The sequence below is a fragment of the Ursus americanus genome, chromosome 17, assembly GCF_024610735.1.
Source record: "Ursus americanus isolate L20-20 chromosome 17, mUrsAme1.1.p, whole genome shotgun sequence".
In the NCBI taxonomy this organism is placed as follows: domain Eukaryota; kingdom Metazoa; phylum Chordata; class Mammalia; order Carnivora; family Ursidae; genus Ursus; species Ursus americanus.
This window is the reverse complement of record NC_142143.1, coordinates 10,843,697-10,860,072: the sequence shown is the minus strand read 5'-3', so window position 1 is coordinate 10,860,072 and position 16,376 is coordinate 10,843,697. Positions and strand designations below refer to the sequence as shown.

The following is a 16,376-nucleotide window of genomic DNA, read 5'->3' as shown; positions in this document are numbered from 1 at the left end:
AGCGCTGCTAGGGACATCCCGGCAAAGCAGGGGTCCCCTAGGCAGAGATTTTCCCCAGGGCCAGGTGAGGCTCCCCCTGCTCCACTCAAGCCTGGGGGCCCCTCGCCACTGCCCTTGGGACATCCTGCTCGCTGCACTGACCTCACATTCTGTGCCCAACTTTGTAAAAAGTCACCAGGAGGCTTGTTAGAAGAACAGATTGTCCACCCCTACCCCCCAGTTCTGACTAAGACTGGGGTGGAGCCCACGAATTTGCATTTTAGCGAAGGGCCCAACACTGCGCCTGCTGGCCTCGGCCTCGGTGAGAAGCCTGAGAGGCCACGGTGGAATACTTTAACATCCTGCCCCACCCAGAGCTGTGCCCGGCCCCCCCCACCCCCTGCAGCGTCTGCTGGGTCTGCTCTGTCTCCTCTATCTCCCTCCCTCCCCCTCTTCGCGACCCCCACTGCAGGTGGGCCCAGCAGGCAAGCCATCGGAGGCACTGGGGTCCTTGGATGTGCAGCCATAGCCACTCCCTGCTTTTGAAATTTCCCCCCACCCCGTCCCGAGGCTCCCCTTCCTTATCCCAGCTAGGCTTCAAGGAAGACTTGTCCACAGGACTCGATTCCCCCCTTCCTTACCTCCACCGCTGCACCCAGAGGGCACCCTCGACCCTCCCTGACCACTCCCACTTGGCTAAGGTTCCACCCTTCAGCTCTGCTCCTGCTCTGGCCACAGCCCTCAGCCTCCCTGCTGGACCCCCATCTGTAGTGTCTGTCTCCCCGCCTCTTCAGTCTTCCCACTCACCTTCTGCGGAGAGGCTCTGAAATCCCTCCTCCAGACCTCAGGCCCCACGTATCTCCTGCACACCTCCCTCCCAGAGGCCTTCCGAGCTCTGACGAGTCCTCAGAGCCTTTCCTTCCCCAGGTGCCAGAGGCCAGGCGGCAGGGCCTGTGGTCCTTCTACAACGTGAATCCACTCGTATCACTCTCCTGCTAAACAGCCTTCCTCCGTGGCTCCCCAGAGCACCCGAGCACCCAGCATCAAGTCCTTAACTCAACTTCAAATTCCTTGTCATCTGATCTCAGTTTGCTCCCCTCTCAACCTCTCTTTAACTCAAAACAGCTCATCAATGTGCCCCATTCTTTTGGGACTTACACCTTTGCACATGCTGTTCCCCTGGCTGGAATGCCCTTCCCCACCTTCGCCACCTTTGGGCCGCAACGCAAGTCTCACCTCCTCCAGGCAGCCTTCCCTGACTTCCCGAGTTCCAGGCTACCCCCAAGCCCCTTCACACTGGATTGTCATCCCCACCCCTCCTGAGATAAGGAGCCGAGTTCTGTGCATTTCTGTGGCCTGTAGCAGGAGACTGAGGGTTTGCTGAATGAAGGATCCCAGGAATGCAAAGGGAGTGTCGCGCTGAGAAGTGGTGGACTGGGAACCAAGAGGCAGGACTTCCACACCAGGCTTCACTCCGAACCCGCCAGTGTGATCCTGAGGATTGCTCCGCCCCTCTGCCTCAGTTTCCTCCCAAGCTTGCAGACGGAGCCTATCACTTGTTCCCTCCTTCTGATCCGAGGGGTCACCAAACCACCGCCTTCCTGGGGTTGCTCTTGGGACCTGAGCAACTGCCCTGGAGGTCACCCCTGCCCCCACTGACCCCACCTCGGCCTTCTAGCCATTTGACGAAGAGGCTGAGCAGGAAGCAGAGTTCGCTCAGTCAAGAGTGTGGAATAGATGCCCCGGGCCCCATTCAAACCCCACAGCAGGGCCTCAGATCGAATGGCTTTATTCCACAGGGCAGTGGAGCTCACTTCCAGGTGAGAGTGGGCAGTGGAGGCCCAGGGGCAGGTAGGGGTGGGGTGAGGACCCTAGACCCGGGGCTCCCCCCACCCTTTGGCTTATGGTGGCAGCTGGCCCACTTGGCTGTCTCCAGGGCTCTGGGGGCCCCTCCTTAGGGGCGCCTCCCATCCCCACCCCTCAGGTTCACAGGCTGAATCTGCTCTCTGCGTTGGCAGAGGGGAGCTCAGGCACCCCTGTTGGGACCCGGAAGCCCCATTATCACTGCTGAACTATTCCCTGCTCCCCCCCCACCACCACCAAATCAGTAGCAGAGGAAGGGGAAGGAGGAGGCAATAGGCTGGATGTGAACCCCTCCAGCTGGGCCTGCTGACTGTCTGGGCCCTGGGGTGCAGGGGGAGTTGACCACCAGCTAACGGCCCTTCTCCTCCTGTTGCCCTCCCTGGGGCAGATGTCAGGGAGCAGGTTGGGGGACGACGGGATGTTACCTCCAGCCTCCATGGGGCCCTGCTGCCCCCAGAATACTTGCTCCCCTGCCTAGCAGGTGCCCTGGACTCCCTGAGTCCAGGAGGTGGGCCCCAGCTCTGCAGGGAGGGGAGCTCCTCAGGTCAGCACCTGCTGGATCCAGCCAATCACCCCTGTGATGCGGGTGTAGACACCAAAGTAATTGGGCCGGCCACAGCCCAGGCCCCAGCTGACCAGCCCCGCCAGAAACCATCGGCCACTGGGCTCCTTGCACACCAGCGGACCTCCCGAGTCGCCCTGAAAGGGGGAGAGGAGAGACAGGGCTGCATCAGGGTAAGCTGGGGCTCCTGACTGCCGGGAATTTTCCAAGTGACAACAAGAGACTCTTCTGAAGCCTCTACTTGCCCTGCTCCTGATCTATGGAGAGAGCCCAGAGCAGCCCTGCCTCAAGTCCCTTCACCTCCCCGAACCTCAGTTTCCTTAATAATAAAGTTGGGCCAGCCATCCCCGCCTTGCTGGGAGGCCATGGGGCTTCAGCAGGCTGGTGGGAGCAGAGGGCCAGGCCTTGCGTGATGTGAGCGCCGCCCTCCCTCCCTCCTCTCAGCAGCCCCCCCCAGGCATCACCTGGCAGGCATCCTTCTTGCCCTTCCGGTAGCCGGCGCACAGCATGCGGGGCGTCACCTGGTAGCGATAGGCCTCGCCGCACAGGTCCTGCGGGATCAGCTGCACGTCCGCCTTCTGCAGCCCGTTGCTGGTGGGGCCTGCCCAGTGGGGTCAGGAGCGGAAGGCAGGGATGAGAGTGGACCCTTCCTCCCGCTGTTCATTCCCCTTGCAGCTCAGGAGCCCCCCTGCATCTCTCCTGCTCTGCCCGCCCCCTACCCCTCCACCTTGCCTCACCGTCACTCTGTTCTGGCTCCTCGTGGCCCACGGAGACTGAGTCCCCACCCAAAGTCTACCTGGACTAGTGTCCTTCTCCCTGCCTTCCCTCCTGCTTGAGGCCTCTTGGCCGGCTCCCCCCTGTGCTGTGACAGCCCCAGGGAGAATTTTGCAGAGCATGCATCTGACCCCTACATTCTCAGCCTAAAATTCATCAGTGTCTCCCCACTGTCCAGCCCAGGGTTTTGTCAGAACCCCCAGGGAGCTTCAGTCTGCACTGTGCCCAGTCCACCCCAAGAGCTGGTCTGTTTGGCTAGGGTAGGGCTCAATGTTGGTGTTTTTCTGGAAGCCCTCAGTTGGGTTTTAAAGTGCAAGTCAGCTGAATTCCTGGTTCAAGCTCCTTACAATGGCCAATGAGGCCCTCCTGTTCTTCCCACCAGTCCTCGCCCACATCCGCCTGCCCCCAGCTCCCTTCTGGTGCAGGGTGTTCTCAGGACTTCCTGGGTTCCCACCTGTGTCCTTAACGGGACACCTCTTTCCCTCACTTGGACACTGCCGACTCGTCCTCCCAGCCTCAGCTTAGACAGCCCCTCCTCCAGAAGCCTCCCTGACCCCACCTGGCTAGCCACCTCTCTGGGCTACTGCCCGCTACTGCCACTGACCGCTCTACCTCCCCACCCATGTCAGCTCTTAGCACTGTCTCCCCCAAGAATGTTCTCTTTTCATCTTTATAGCCCATCTTTGCCCAACTCAAGGCGTCCACAGAGGAGGTGCTCATAAGTGTGTCCTTGAATGAGCGAGCGAATGAACCAATCCTTGCTTTACCACTGTCCTCCATCATCCCCTTGAACATGTCACTTCTCATCTGAGCCTCAGTTTCCCCATCTTTAAATTACCTGTACAATCTTGCCTGCCTCCAGATTGTAAATCACTGTCCCCATCTTTAAAGCCACACGCTTTAAGGGTGCAGGGCATGGCTGTGGTTATGCCAGCCTGGGCCTGTATGCACAGAACAGAGGTGGCCCCTGGGGATGGTCAGTTTAGGTGGGAAGGGGAGAGACCCACTGCTTCAGGGACAGTAGCAAGAACAGCAGGGCTCCGGGGTCAGGTAGTCCTCGGTGCCAATCCCTGTTCCAACCCTCTCTGTCTGGGTGACTTACAGCAACTGCTAAAACGGGACCATAATCCCCACCCTTAGGGGTACTGGGTGGATTAAATGAGACCATGTTCCCTAAATTCCAACCTCCATGTAGAAAGTCATCTCGGTCCAAGGAGCAGAGGTTGGAGCTTGCGCATGGGCTGCTGGCTTCCTAACCTGCCCCATCACTTCACATATATCCCCCAGGGTAACCTCCGAAGCCCTTCAAACACGTTCTGGAAGGAGGGAAGGGCCTGGAAGGCAGGAGCCACCACTATAGTAAAAACTCGTTTTCTTCTGTGACATGCAACCCGGGTTGATCCCAGGATCAGAGGGGCCCCTTGCCCCGCCCCCCCCAGGCTCAGAATCCTCGGGAAGCAGAACCGCACCCCACGCGCCCTGATCTACCCTCCTGCAGCCCAGCGGGCTCACCGCCCTCGCGCAGGGCACCCCAGCCGGTGATCCAGCAGTGCAGGCCGGGCTCGAAGAAGTGGGAGCGCGCAGGCAGGCAGACGGGGTGCACAGCGGCTGAGCGCACCACCGGGTGGTCGAGCTGCAGCAGGGCCACGTCATAGTCGTGGCTGTCCTCCTCATGGTAAGGGTGCAGGAGCAGGCGGCTCACCTTGAAGGACACCTCCCCCGGCCAGCGCGAGCTCTGCCACACCTTGCCCAGGAACACGGTCCACAGCGCCGGGGAGGCCATGCTGGCGGTGGGGAGAGGGTCCGCAATCAGCCGCTGCCTCTCTCATCACAGACCCTTAGGCTAGCCGGCTTCCCCACCTGGGACACCGGCCGACACACCGGCCCCTTCCCTGCTCTGGAAAGCTGTGTAGCTGGCGGGTGGTACAGCCCGTGGTGCTGATGCTAGAGTCCACCTGCCGGGGTTCCAGTCCCACTTTCATGCCTCCCTAGACATATATGTGTGCTTCTCTAGGCCTCAGTCTCCTCGTCTGTGAAATGGGAATAGCATCTTCTGCTTATATGTTACTGGGGGGAATTCAGTAAGACTGTGCATGTAAAAACTTAGCCCAGGGCCAGGCAGTGACAAATATCTCTCTCCTTTGTGTCTGTGCACCTTACAGATGGGGCTGCTGTAAGCTCGCTGAGACCTGCTGGTCCTCCCTGGGAGGGGGTGGGCCTTGAGGATGCAGCCATCGGCAGAGACAGGGCGTTGAAGACCCCTGGATGCCAGGTCAGCGTCCAGGGCTTTCTTTACCACACAGGCCGCAGGGAGCCAGAGAGGCAGTGAGAGAGTGAGGTGGTCAGACGGCCCCCAGTAAGAACCCCCAGGCCCCTGGGTAGGGGATGCAAAGCGGAGCTGGGCTCTGGGCTGCCTGGGGGGGGCCCGAGGTGCTGGGGAGAGTGTGGACAGGCAGCAGCTGAGGATGGGTCCAGCACACAGAGAGGACTTGCCATCTGGCTCTGGATGTAAGGGGTGTGGGGTGGGGTGCCATGGTGGCTCCTGGTCTTTGGCTGGGGACTGTGTGGACCCAGGACAGAAGAGGAGGTGTCGAAGGGCAATCCGGGGCTGGTGGGGCCCAGGAGATGGGGCTGGGGGTGATGAGGGGTGCTGTCAGCCCACCATGCTGATGGAGAAGATGTCTGTGGGGCTGGGTGCGATGTCCCTTCTTGGAGGCTTCTTGGGCCCCCCTCACTAGGTCACAAGCACCTGGCAGAGGGGGGGCATGGCCTATGGCCAAGGACGGCCGTTCTGTTCTCTGCTGTAGCCCTCGTGTTGGGCACAGCTCCCCAGTGGGAGCACAGTAAATATTACTGAATGGATGAGTGAATACAGGAATGAATGAGTGAGTGAATCACTGACCCAACTTAAAGCAAGATACCGAAAGCAGAGCAACCTTTCCAGGGCCACAGACTGTTTGTGGTAGAGCCAGGACTGAACCCAAGCGTCAGAGCAGCAAGTCTGATGGGCTTCCCCCCACCCTTCCCACCCCATCCACTGTCCCTCCCTGCCAGGCCTCCCCTCCCCTCCCCCATCTCTTGTGGTCTCCGCCGACCCCCTGTCCCCTGCTCACCTGTCCTCCTGGAAGCAGTGGGCAGCCGTTATCACCCAGTGGTCAGCGATAAGGGCCCCCCCACAGATGTGTCGGCCCCGAACCTGGAGGCTGGCCTGCCAGGGCCACTCACCCTCTGAAGACACGGCCCCGCCCACTATGCGGCCGGAGGGGCCCTGGAGGCCACAGTCTGGGGGTGCGGGGAAGGACAGTAAAGGCCAGAAGCCAGCGAGGAATGGACACAGAGAGAGATGGAGAAGGGGAGGCGGAGAGGAAGGCCAAAGGAAAGATGGAGGGGGATGGGGAAAGAGAATGAAGGCGAGGCAGGGCCCAGAGCGGGTGCAGAGGCGGGACAGAAAGACAAGAGTGAGTTCTCCCTCAGCTTCCCAGTGCAGCCCGTCCCTCCCTCCCACACTCAGGGCCCAGCAGGTGGAGAGGGTCCTCTGCCTCCCCCCGCCCCCCTCCGTTGGCTCACCACAGTGCCGCTCGTCAGATCCGTCCCTACAGTCGGGCAGCCCGTCACACTGCGGGTTGGGCTTCTTCACACAGCTGCGGTCCTCACACTGGAAGGTGAATGTCCCACAAGGCACCCCTGGGGGAGAAGGGGTGGGGACAGGGCACGGGGGGTGGGTCCCTGAGTCCCAGGGAGCCTCCGAGGCAAGGCCTAGGGAAGCTGAAGCCTGGAAGAGGCCAGAAGGAGCCTGGGGAGGGGTCCCTTGAGCCTCCCCCGAGGCTCCTGTAGGGTCTCCTAAAAAGGCAGGCCATGTCCGTCCCCATGTCCCTTCGCCCCCCTCAGACTGGTCTGTCAAGAGCAAGGCTGTGTCTCCACTTTCAGTAGGCTCCCAAGAGCCGGGCTCTGACTTTCCCGTCAGTCTAAGGCTCCCCTCCTAGCCCGGCCTTCCCCCAGAGCCTGGCCCCACCCAGCCGCCCACCGGCTCCTCACTGTCTTCACCCTGAAGAACTTCTGCATCCCACCTGCTCTCAGCCTGCTCCACTTTCCTCCTGCCTATTTAAATTTTACCTCTCTGCAAAGCCAAGTTCAAAGCCCATCTCTTCTAGGAAGCTTTCCCTGCCTGACGTCCTCCTGCACTCCAGTCTTCCCATGCTACTAGACATCATGTCCAGAAGGCACTGGGCCCGAGACTGTCACCCGTCACGTCTTCCTGCTAGCGGAGAACCCCAGAGGGCAGGGACTGCCTCTCTGGTGTCTTTTACTCCCACTCCTCGCTCTGCTTCCCTATCACTGGGTTGTCGGCAGGTGTTGGGTGGATGGATGGATGGATGGATGGATGGATGGATGGATGGATGGATAGATGGATGGATGGATGAGTGGGTGGATGGATGGATAAAACAATGGACACAGATAGGATTGGGCAGACCAACAAATGGGTGGATTGATGGTCCAGTAGGGAGACTGACAAACAGCTAGAAGGATGGATAAATGAGTGGGTGTAAGGACCAACAGACAAACACGTAGTTACATCAACGGACGGATACATGCATTCATGCATTCACGGATGCATGGGTGGAGGATGGAACGATGGACACACAGGTAGTTAGGTGAGCTAATAAATGAGTAGATTGATGGCTCAGTCGATAGGGAGATAGGTGGGTGGACAGATGGATGGATGGATGGATGGATGGATGGATGGATGGATGGATGGATGGATGGGTTGATAAGCGTCCATACAGACGGGTTGGCGAGTGTTTGGACAAGAGGGCAGAAACCTTTGCTGAAGAAGCATGCAGAAGGGCTGGGCTGTCCTGGCTGAGCCCATGATTCGGTTTCCCCCCGGATGGCTGGTCATACCCTGCCCTACCTTCCTGGCACTGCTCTTCATCGCTCCCGTTGAGACAGTCAGGCTGCCGGTCACAGACTCTGGACAGTGAGATGCACGTGCTGTCTTCTTGGCACTGGAATGTGGCTCTGCAAACTACGTGGGGACACACAGAAGGGGCAGGTGAGAGGAAGCCTGAGGAGCCAGGCTGGGACTTCGTGCTGCCTGTAGAACGTGTATTGTATTACATGCTCTGACTGTGAGTCTCTTTCTTAGGCACTTTCCACCTGAGTTTCACAGCAACCCTGTGAGATACCCCATTTCATGGGTGGAAGCAGAAATGAAATGACCTGTCCAAGGTCATCTGGCTGAGCCAGAACCAGAAACCAGGTTCCAAATATGAGGCACCTTCCCCAGCACATCTCCCTTCCCTCCTGCTTCTCTCCCCAAGTATTTAAAACTTGGAGGGGTTGGGGTTGGGGGAGGTCTGGGGAGGTTGGGGGCAGTCAGACAAGAAAAGGCTGCCCTGATGGTGAATGTGGGGGCCAGAAGCCAGGACTCAGAGGAAGAGGCATTATTCTAAGAGAGTCCTGGCTCGGGGACCTCCAGGGCCCCTGCTGCCAGGGCTGGGCGGTGGTGAGCAGAACTCCAGTAAGACTTGGCAGCTCCAGTCCGAACCCCTGAAGTGGAAGGGTGGAGACCCCACTCAAGGCAGGAAGATACAGGATTCTGTCCTTGGCTACCCAGGGCTTGCCTTCCCCTTCCTGGTCCTCCATCCACTCTGTTCCTTCTTGGACAGCTGGCTGGGACAGAAGGCTGGGGGCGATGGCCTGGTTGGGAGAAGCTGTGAGCTGGGAGTCAGGAGACATGGGTCCCAGCTTGTCCTTGCTACTGCCCCAAACAGTGGCCCTGGGGAGCCCACTTTCCGACTCGGTGCTTCCATCTTGCCATCCCAGCACAGCAAGAGAGCCCACTTCCTGGATGCTGATAAGAGGAACTGCACGTTTGGTGGCGGCGGGGCGGGGGGGGTGTCTCTACTCAAAAACCGGGGCTTGGCTTAGCACACAGAGAACGCAAGGAGAGACGAGCAGTGGGACGGGCGGGCTGCCTACCACAGTTTCTCTCATCCAGGCCGTTGGGGCAGTCCTTGACCCCGTCGCAGGCGGGCACACACAGTCCGTTCACAGAGCAGAGGAACGCTCCAGGGCAGGCTGCTCAGGGAGGGTGCCATCAGGACACGCGTCGTCGTGCAGACACGTGCAGACACGCTGCGCTTGCGTGCTCGCACCCAAGTACACGCACATTACATGTGCACATGTGCACGCACCCGTATGCACGCTGGGCATGGACAGACGTGTCCAGGCCCACGTACACAGCACACACACGGGTCCGTATGAGCGTGTATGCCTGCTGAACACAGGTGACAGCCTTGCCTATGGGGGCACACGCCAAGCCACAGGTATCAAGTACACGCACGCACACGCGCACACATACGCACACCTACAGTCCTTTGATCCAGCCTCTTGGTGCTTCCGGGGATGGGAAGGAGGCAGGGAGAAGCTGCAGGGGCATCGGGGGCGCCCCCCCTGCTCCCAGGCTGCTCATACTCACGATCGGACTGGTTGTACAAGCCGTAGTGCACCTGCACGCCAGGCCCGGTGAGGGGGATCTGGGACGTGAAGTTGACCGTGATGCCGGCAGTGGCTACCACGGGGATCCTCTCGGCGTAGGGCTGCAGGGTACGCAGGCCACACAGCCTGGGGGTGACAGAGACAGACTCAGGGCCGCACGGGCCAGCCCCAGGGAAGGGACAGCTTAGGTCTCTGTGCACAGACAGGGCAAGGGCAGAGCAGCCGCAGAGGAAGGGGGAGCTGCACCCCCACCTTCATCTTCTCTGTCTTGATTCCTCCCTTGGGTGACCGCTCACCCCCAGAGTCATTTTCTAGAAATCAGCCTATGTCATTCCCCTGCTCAAAAACCTTCCATGATTCCCCATTCCCTGCAGGATAAAATTCCAAGTCTGAATTCTGGTCCCAGTCACCTGGGAGCTGTGAGATCCTAGCAAGTCCAGGTCCTTCACGAACCTCACTTTCCCCACTTATAAGATAAGGGGAATTATCATCTCTGTTGACTCCAAATCTGACAGAGCTTCAGTGTATCCACAGAGGCAAGAGTCCTTGGCTGGGCTACTCTGTGTAGACAGGAGAGGACGCTCCCCTTGTGCTCGGTGTGGGGGAGGAGGCCGCAGTGTGCCCCATTCAGGCGTTGTCCTTCCCACTAAGAAGCCTCCACAGCCCTGGGGTCTCCCTGTGACTCTCCGGACCTGAGGGAGACACCACTTCTGCTCCCAGGACCGACACAAGAGCGCAGTGGTGAGGGGTGTCACCGGCTCCGCGCGTGGCCGCACTAAGGTGGGACCGTTCCCCAGCCACGGGAGGACCCTCACACCCCTGCTGGACTCCCCCACCCCAACATGATGCTCTTGTTCCCACAGAGCAGGTGGGACACCCTCCACCGAGGGGTGAAGTTCTTCCCAGAGAGCAGCCAGGAATCTTCCCATCTCTAGGGATGGAGAGCACACGGCTTCATCCTACGTGGTGTCTGGGCACACCTTGCCTCACAGAGCAAGCAGGCACACTTTCACCAAGTGGGGGCAACCACTTCCCCGGAGCGATGGGCTGCTCCCCAGACAGCAGCCTGGGGTTCCCTCCCTCCGCATGTGGGACACCCTCACAGAGCAGATGGGTCAGTCCCCTCAGCTCAGAGGAATGTGCCCCACAGGGAAGGGAGCACCCTCACAGAGGAAATAGGAGCACCTTTACAGACAAGGGAAGCACACGGAAAACACAGGACAGAGAAGAGGCAGCGAGAAGTGAAAGTGCCCGCAGCAGAGAAGGCAGGGGGAAGTCAAGTGAGCAGGAGGGAATACCCCAAAGCATGATGGGAGCATCCCACACCAGATGCAGCAGCCCACAGAGCCAGTCACCTAACTCCCGGGGGGCCAGGTACCTCCTCAGAGCTTCTAGAATATGGCATGCGCTTCATAGTTCAATTACTCAGTCAACGAGCTAATCCACAAACAACTGAGAAAGATTTGAGGTGGTCTTGTCCGGCCCCTCCCTCATGGACGGCAATCACTGCGCAGAGATTAGAGGGTTCTGGCAGCAACTCCATCTTGAGAGACAGGAATTGTTCTCATCCCATGTTCCAGAGGAGGTTCGTGAAGGGAAGGGTGGAGGTAAGCCAGAAGCCAGCCTCCTGGGGACCTAGGACAACCCACCCAGCCAGCTTGGGGGGGCGGGATGGGCACCTCGGCTCTCGCTGCAGCCTGAGCTCCAGGGGCTGAGTGCTCACACCTCCCGTGTCCCGCACAGACTGGGCCTGAGGTACAGCCTCCCAGGGCCGTCTGACTACAGAGGCTTCTAGTCTTGCCTCCAAACCGACCAACAGTCCTCCAAGTGCGGCCCGGGGACCCCGGGGCTCCAAAGTAAAAACTATTTTCATGATAATGCTCAGGTAATATTTGCCTTTTTCACTCTCATTCTTCCACAAAGGATACGGTGGAATTTTCCAGAGACTACATGATGTGTGAGACGGTAACCGATTGAAGGCAGATGCAGAGCTGTATATCCAGTTCTGGTCTATGAATCCGGTTTAAGAGAATGTTGCAAAAAGGTCAAGTGATGATAGTTTTCTCGCCAGATGCTTTTGGTTTTGGGGAATATAATGAGTTTTTTCTAAAATATGTGATTTATGTTAAAATTGTAATGGGCTTATTTTAAATGAATTGATAAAGGTTTTGAAATTTTCTTAGTTTTAATGTGTAACCCCGTAAGTACAGATAATAAAACCTGCACAAGAGTCCTTTGGGTGCCCAATAATTTTAAAGAGTGTAAAGGGATCCCGAGGTGGAAAATTTTGAGAAGGCCCGCTCTACACCAAGATTGCTCCTGCCTAGATGCCACTAGGGGGCACCCCCGAGCAGGCCTGGCCCTTGTTGGCCTTTTAAGAAAGGCAGGAAAGGGAGTTTGGGCCGTCTCTTGGTCTGTCTGTTTTTATTTTTATTTTTTAAAGATTTTATTTATTTATTTGACAGAGATAGAGACAGCCAGCGAGAGAGGGAACACAAGCAGGGGGAGTGGGAGAGGAAGAAGCAGGCTCCCAGCGGAAGAGCGTGACGTGGAGCTCGCTGGATCCCAGAACTCCAGGATCACACCCTGAGCTGAAGGCAGATGCTTAACGACTGAGCCACTCAGGCGCCCCAGTCTGTCTGTTTTTAAAGTGGAGAAACAAATGCTAGCACGGATTACTCCCCTGAGAGTTTCCCTGAGGAGGGGACAGGGGAGCTAGGGGCAGGAAATACTGGGCAGGGGGAAATGCATCAAGTACACCCCTGACCAGGCGGAAGGTTTGGGGTCATGGAGAGGTTGTGGAGAGACAGGGAAGGAACCAGAGCCAGGTCGGAGAGGAGTGGAACATTTCAATCTAGAAGAATCTGAGGGCTGTGTGGTCCCCCTGAACTTTGGCCAAGGGCTCTAAGGTACCACTGCGGGCTGGCAGGACATTTCCTCTACTGGTGTCTGAGAGAACGAAGTCCAGAATCAGCCCATGGCTCAGCCTGGTACCCCAGGAACCCCCACCCCCTGGGCAGCATGTGGTTCTCACCCTGGAAGCCCAGGGCAGGGGCTGGTGGCGGCATTCCTGGGGCAAGGCTCTCACAACAATTCAAGGCAGAGGCTATAAGCTAGTTGACTCAGGCTGAGTCACCCAGCTTAAAGATGGTCTGTTTAGTCTGTGCAGTGTTAAAATAAATTTTTTTCAAGTTCAATTGCCCACTAATTTCACATAATACCCTAGATTCTTGCTTCTTCTGAAAACAAGCCCCGGACACACTGGCTAGATGTAATCAGAGGCCATCTGAATTCGGCAGAGCACATGAGGCCCTACTAACCTGTCCCCCGCCTCTGCCGCTGTGCTCCACTCAGCCTGCCTCCCAGAACCATGCCCCAGCCGGGCCCCTGTATGCATCTGCATTTCTGGATCCTGCTGTGGAGACTCTTGGGGGAGGGTGTGCATCCTCTGGCTAATTCCTCCCCCTCCACCAAATGCCACCCCTCCCCCACAAGCCCTCTCCAAGAGGCACCAGGAGTCTGAAGGCTGTGGAACGCACTCTCAGTTACGAAGTGCAGGGTCTGAGGCACATCTTTGCACGGTGGCCAGCTTGCTTTCTCACCTCCATGGATTGGGGATTTCTCCTTCTTGCCTCACCCAGACTGTAAGAAGGGACCCTATCAACCTTCTTGCCTATTAGCAACTCCACACAGGAATTCAAGAAAGTGGATGGGTGGGTAGGTGGGTGGGTGTGTGAGTGGGTGGATGGATGGATGGATGCATGGATGGAAGGACAGAAGGAAAGAAGGATGGATGGATAGGTGTGTAGATAGAAGGGTGGGTGGGTAGAAGGAAGGAAAGATAGGTGGATGGATGGATGGATGGATGGATGGATGGATGGATGGATGGCTGGATGGATGGATGGAAAGGTGGGTGGCTGGATGGATGGGTGGATGGATGGATGGATGGATGGATGGATGGATGGATGGATGGACGGACAAATGGATGGAAAGGTGGGTGGCTGGATTGATGGGTGGATGGATAGCTGGCTGGCTGGCTGGCTGGCTGGATGGCTGGATGGATGGACGGACGAATGGATGGAAAGGTGGGTGGCTGGATGGATGGGTGGATGGATGGAAGGGTGGGTGGGTGGATGGCTGGATACACGCACACACGCACGCATTCCCTTCCCTAAGGACACAGTAAGTGGGAAGGAGGGCCACAGAAGGCAAGCACTAGAGAAGGGAGAATGGCAGCGTCTGACGTGGAGGCCAGAGTGCTGGACCCCGAGCCGTGGAGCTGAGTTGGAGGCCAGCTTCGCCACATGAATCAGCTGTGTGACCCTTGCGCACATCAGCAAGCTTCAGTGTTCACGTCTATAAAATGGGGGTGATAATATCTCCTTTGGAGGATGTTTTAAGGAATGAGAAAATGAGAGATGAGGTGAGAAGACAACTTCTCTGAAAGCAAGCCGCTGATGCGGTCCGGCTATGAGCTCGTCTAGGGCAGCGGTAGGAGCTGTGCCCACCGCAGCGCCAGCACCCAGCATCGGGGGCAGGCGCTCAGCCTGACCGGGAGCCTCTGAGGCCGCAGGGGTGCCGGCCACCCAGGGGCCCAGGGGAGCAGAAGAGCCGCCCCATAGCCAGGCCAGGCCTGCGGAGCCCGTGGTTCTGCCTGTCCCATCAGCAGGAGGGCAGGGGAAATGATTGGGCAGATCACAAGAAAAGTGACATCACAGGAGAGGAAGCTGGCAGGAGGCAGATTCCCCGAAAGGGGGAAGCCTGTGCCGTGGTGACGCCCAGCCCTAGCGGTTCTGCGAAACCAAGCAGCCGGCGACCACTACCCCTAGGCCGAGGCCCTTCCCCGCCTCCAGGCCACTTCAAGGGCAGGAGTCCTTGGCTATGGGCACTGGGAGAAGCCAGGTAGAAAGCAATGAGGTGGGGAAAGGCAGAAAGGGCTCAGAGGAGTGAGGCCACCAGCGCGAGGATGCCCAGCCAGCGGAGGGAGTCCGGGGCCAGCCTTCCCCATCACTACGCTGGCACCTGCCAGGCAAATCACCTTCTCTCCAGCCCACCCTCCGCTGCTTCTCGCCCATGGCCATTCTGGGTCCAAGGACTGCACCTCGCCCTTGCTATGCACCTTGTGCCTGCAAATCACCACTGTTCCCCAGACCTCGCATATCTCTGCCACCCACACAAGCAAATTTTCCAACAAATGCTCATTCAAAGAATTTCCCAGCATCTACACTGGATGATCATTATCAAAACAGGTCATAACTAAAGGAAATGGTGTGTCCGGTGTTTATGGTTTGGAGGCACACCTCTGCCTTCCTCTCTCAGACATGGGCAGCAGCCTGGGGGCAGGCCTGGGGACATTGAGTCTCCACCTAGGGACCCTGAATCCTTCATGAAGGTCTCAGAAGATAGAGATGGGGCTTCCCAGGCCGTTCTCAGAACTGGCGGGAGCCATGAAAGCTGTTGGTCCTCTCACCAGGACAGGGGTGATGGGTCAGGAGTGCCGGGGCCAAGAGAGTGAACAGCCGGCACGGCTGCTCAGAGGCTCCGCAGGAAGAATCTGTATGAGGGCGAGCACTGAGGTGTGCAGGCTCCGTGCAGGGACCCGTGCACACAGGCACGGGTGTGCAGACGCACATGCACTCTGGATCTGACGGCCTTGCTCAGATCTGCTTTCCCCACTTGCAATCTGGGTGATGGTGCAAATGACTTCACCTCTCTGTGCCTTGGGTTCACTGGTCAGTGAAGGTAGTATGGGGGCCCGTGTCCTCACCCCCTTGTTGAGGATGAAGGAAACGGCACCACAAACCCCTCAGCTGGGTGCCTGCCTGGCCCAGTATCAAGAGCCAGTGGTTCACTCATGGTTGGTACCTTCTAGAGCTGGGTTCTGTCTGGACCTCCAGGAACCAGTGTCCTCCAACCACAAGCTCATTTAGTCTCGCCTGGGGGTGGGGTGGTGTCTGTTTCATGGCCGGTTTTCAGAGGAGCTGCCTGAGGCTGGGAGAGGTGACCCCTCGCCTCGCAGGAAGGGGAGGAGCCAGGATTCCAGCCCTCATCCGTCTGTCTTCAGCTCTCTGCACCTCACCAGCCCCATCTGGAGTGACATTTCACTAGCGACGAATAAACACGAACGATATGGGAGACATCTTTCTTCAGATGTCTGTGTTCATGATAAAAAGTTGGGACCTGGGGCTGGCCTAACGCTTCTGTCGTATAGATGGGGATGGTGGTGTACCCGGAGTTACATGTAGGCTCCCCTGAACACATCTCCAGCTTGCCGTGAAGCGCAGGGAGGCGCGGGACAAGAGAGAAGAGGGACAGGAGAGCCGCGTCCTGTCAGGGCTCCCCCACCGTCCTCCCATCCACCACCTGGCTGCACCCTGAAATCCTTCCCACCACTGAAAGGCCAAAGACCAGCAAAAGAAGCCAAGTCTTTAGGCTTAGATGTCTTGGGCCTCAGTTTCCCCTCCTGTACAATGGGTGAGGATTGGGTTCAATGGCCCGTCCAGCCCCTACTTTCGATAGCCCAGTGGTGCCTTGAGACACCGGGAGGGGGCCCCCTGCAACTCACCAGAGCCCGACGCGGTACCTGAAATCCCACCGCCACAGCCTCATTCCTTTTAATTAGGACTCTCCCCATCCGTGGCCCACATTTAAAACCCGAGGTAGCTCTGGAAGTCCCTAGAACCAGGGCCCAGACCTT

The 16,376-nt window shown here is 58.2% G+C and overlaps 1 protein-coding gene across 2 annotated transcripts in view; it reads right to left on the bottom strand.

Annotated features, from left to right (window-relative positions):
- Positions 1 to 1,752: 1,752 nt before the first annotated feature.
- Positions 1,753 to 16,376, bottom strand: part of TMPRSS6 (transmembrane serine protease 6) — a 37,590-nt gene continuing 22,966 nt past the window's right edge. The window contains exons 11-18 of one of the 2 annotated variants that reach the window (XM_045779998.2): positions 9,660 to 9,805; positions 9,161 to 9,259; positions 8,091 to 8,204; positions 6,746 to 6,862; positions 6,292 to 6,460; positions 4,691 to 4,962; positions 2,869 to 3,005; positions 1,753 to 2,541 (exon numbers count right to left, since the gene is read on the bottom strand). In XM_045779998.2, the coding sequence (XP_045635954.1) occupies positions 2,383 to 2,541; positions 2,869 to 3,005; positions 4,691 to 4,962; positions 6,292 to 6,460; positions 6,746 to 6,862; positions 8,091 to 8,204; positions 9,161 to 9,259; positions 9,660 to 9,805 (1,213 nt within the window). In that variant the 3' untranslated portion in view covers positions 1,753 to 2,382. Of the gene's footprint in view, positions 2,542 to 2,868; positions 3,006 to 4,690; positions 4,963 to 6,291; positions 6,461 to 6,745; positions 6,863 to 8,090; positions 8,205 to 9,160; positions 9,260 to 9,659; positions 9,806 to 16,376 lie in introns of those variants that run through there. The other variant, XM_087868717.1, reaches the window with a different exon arrangement.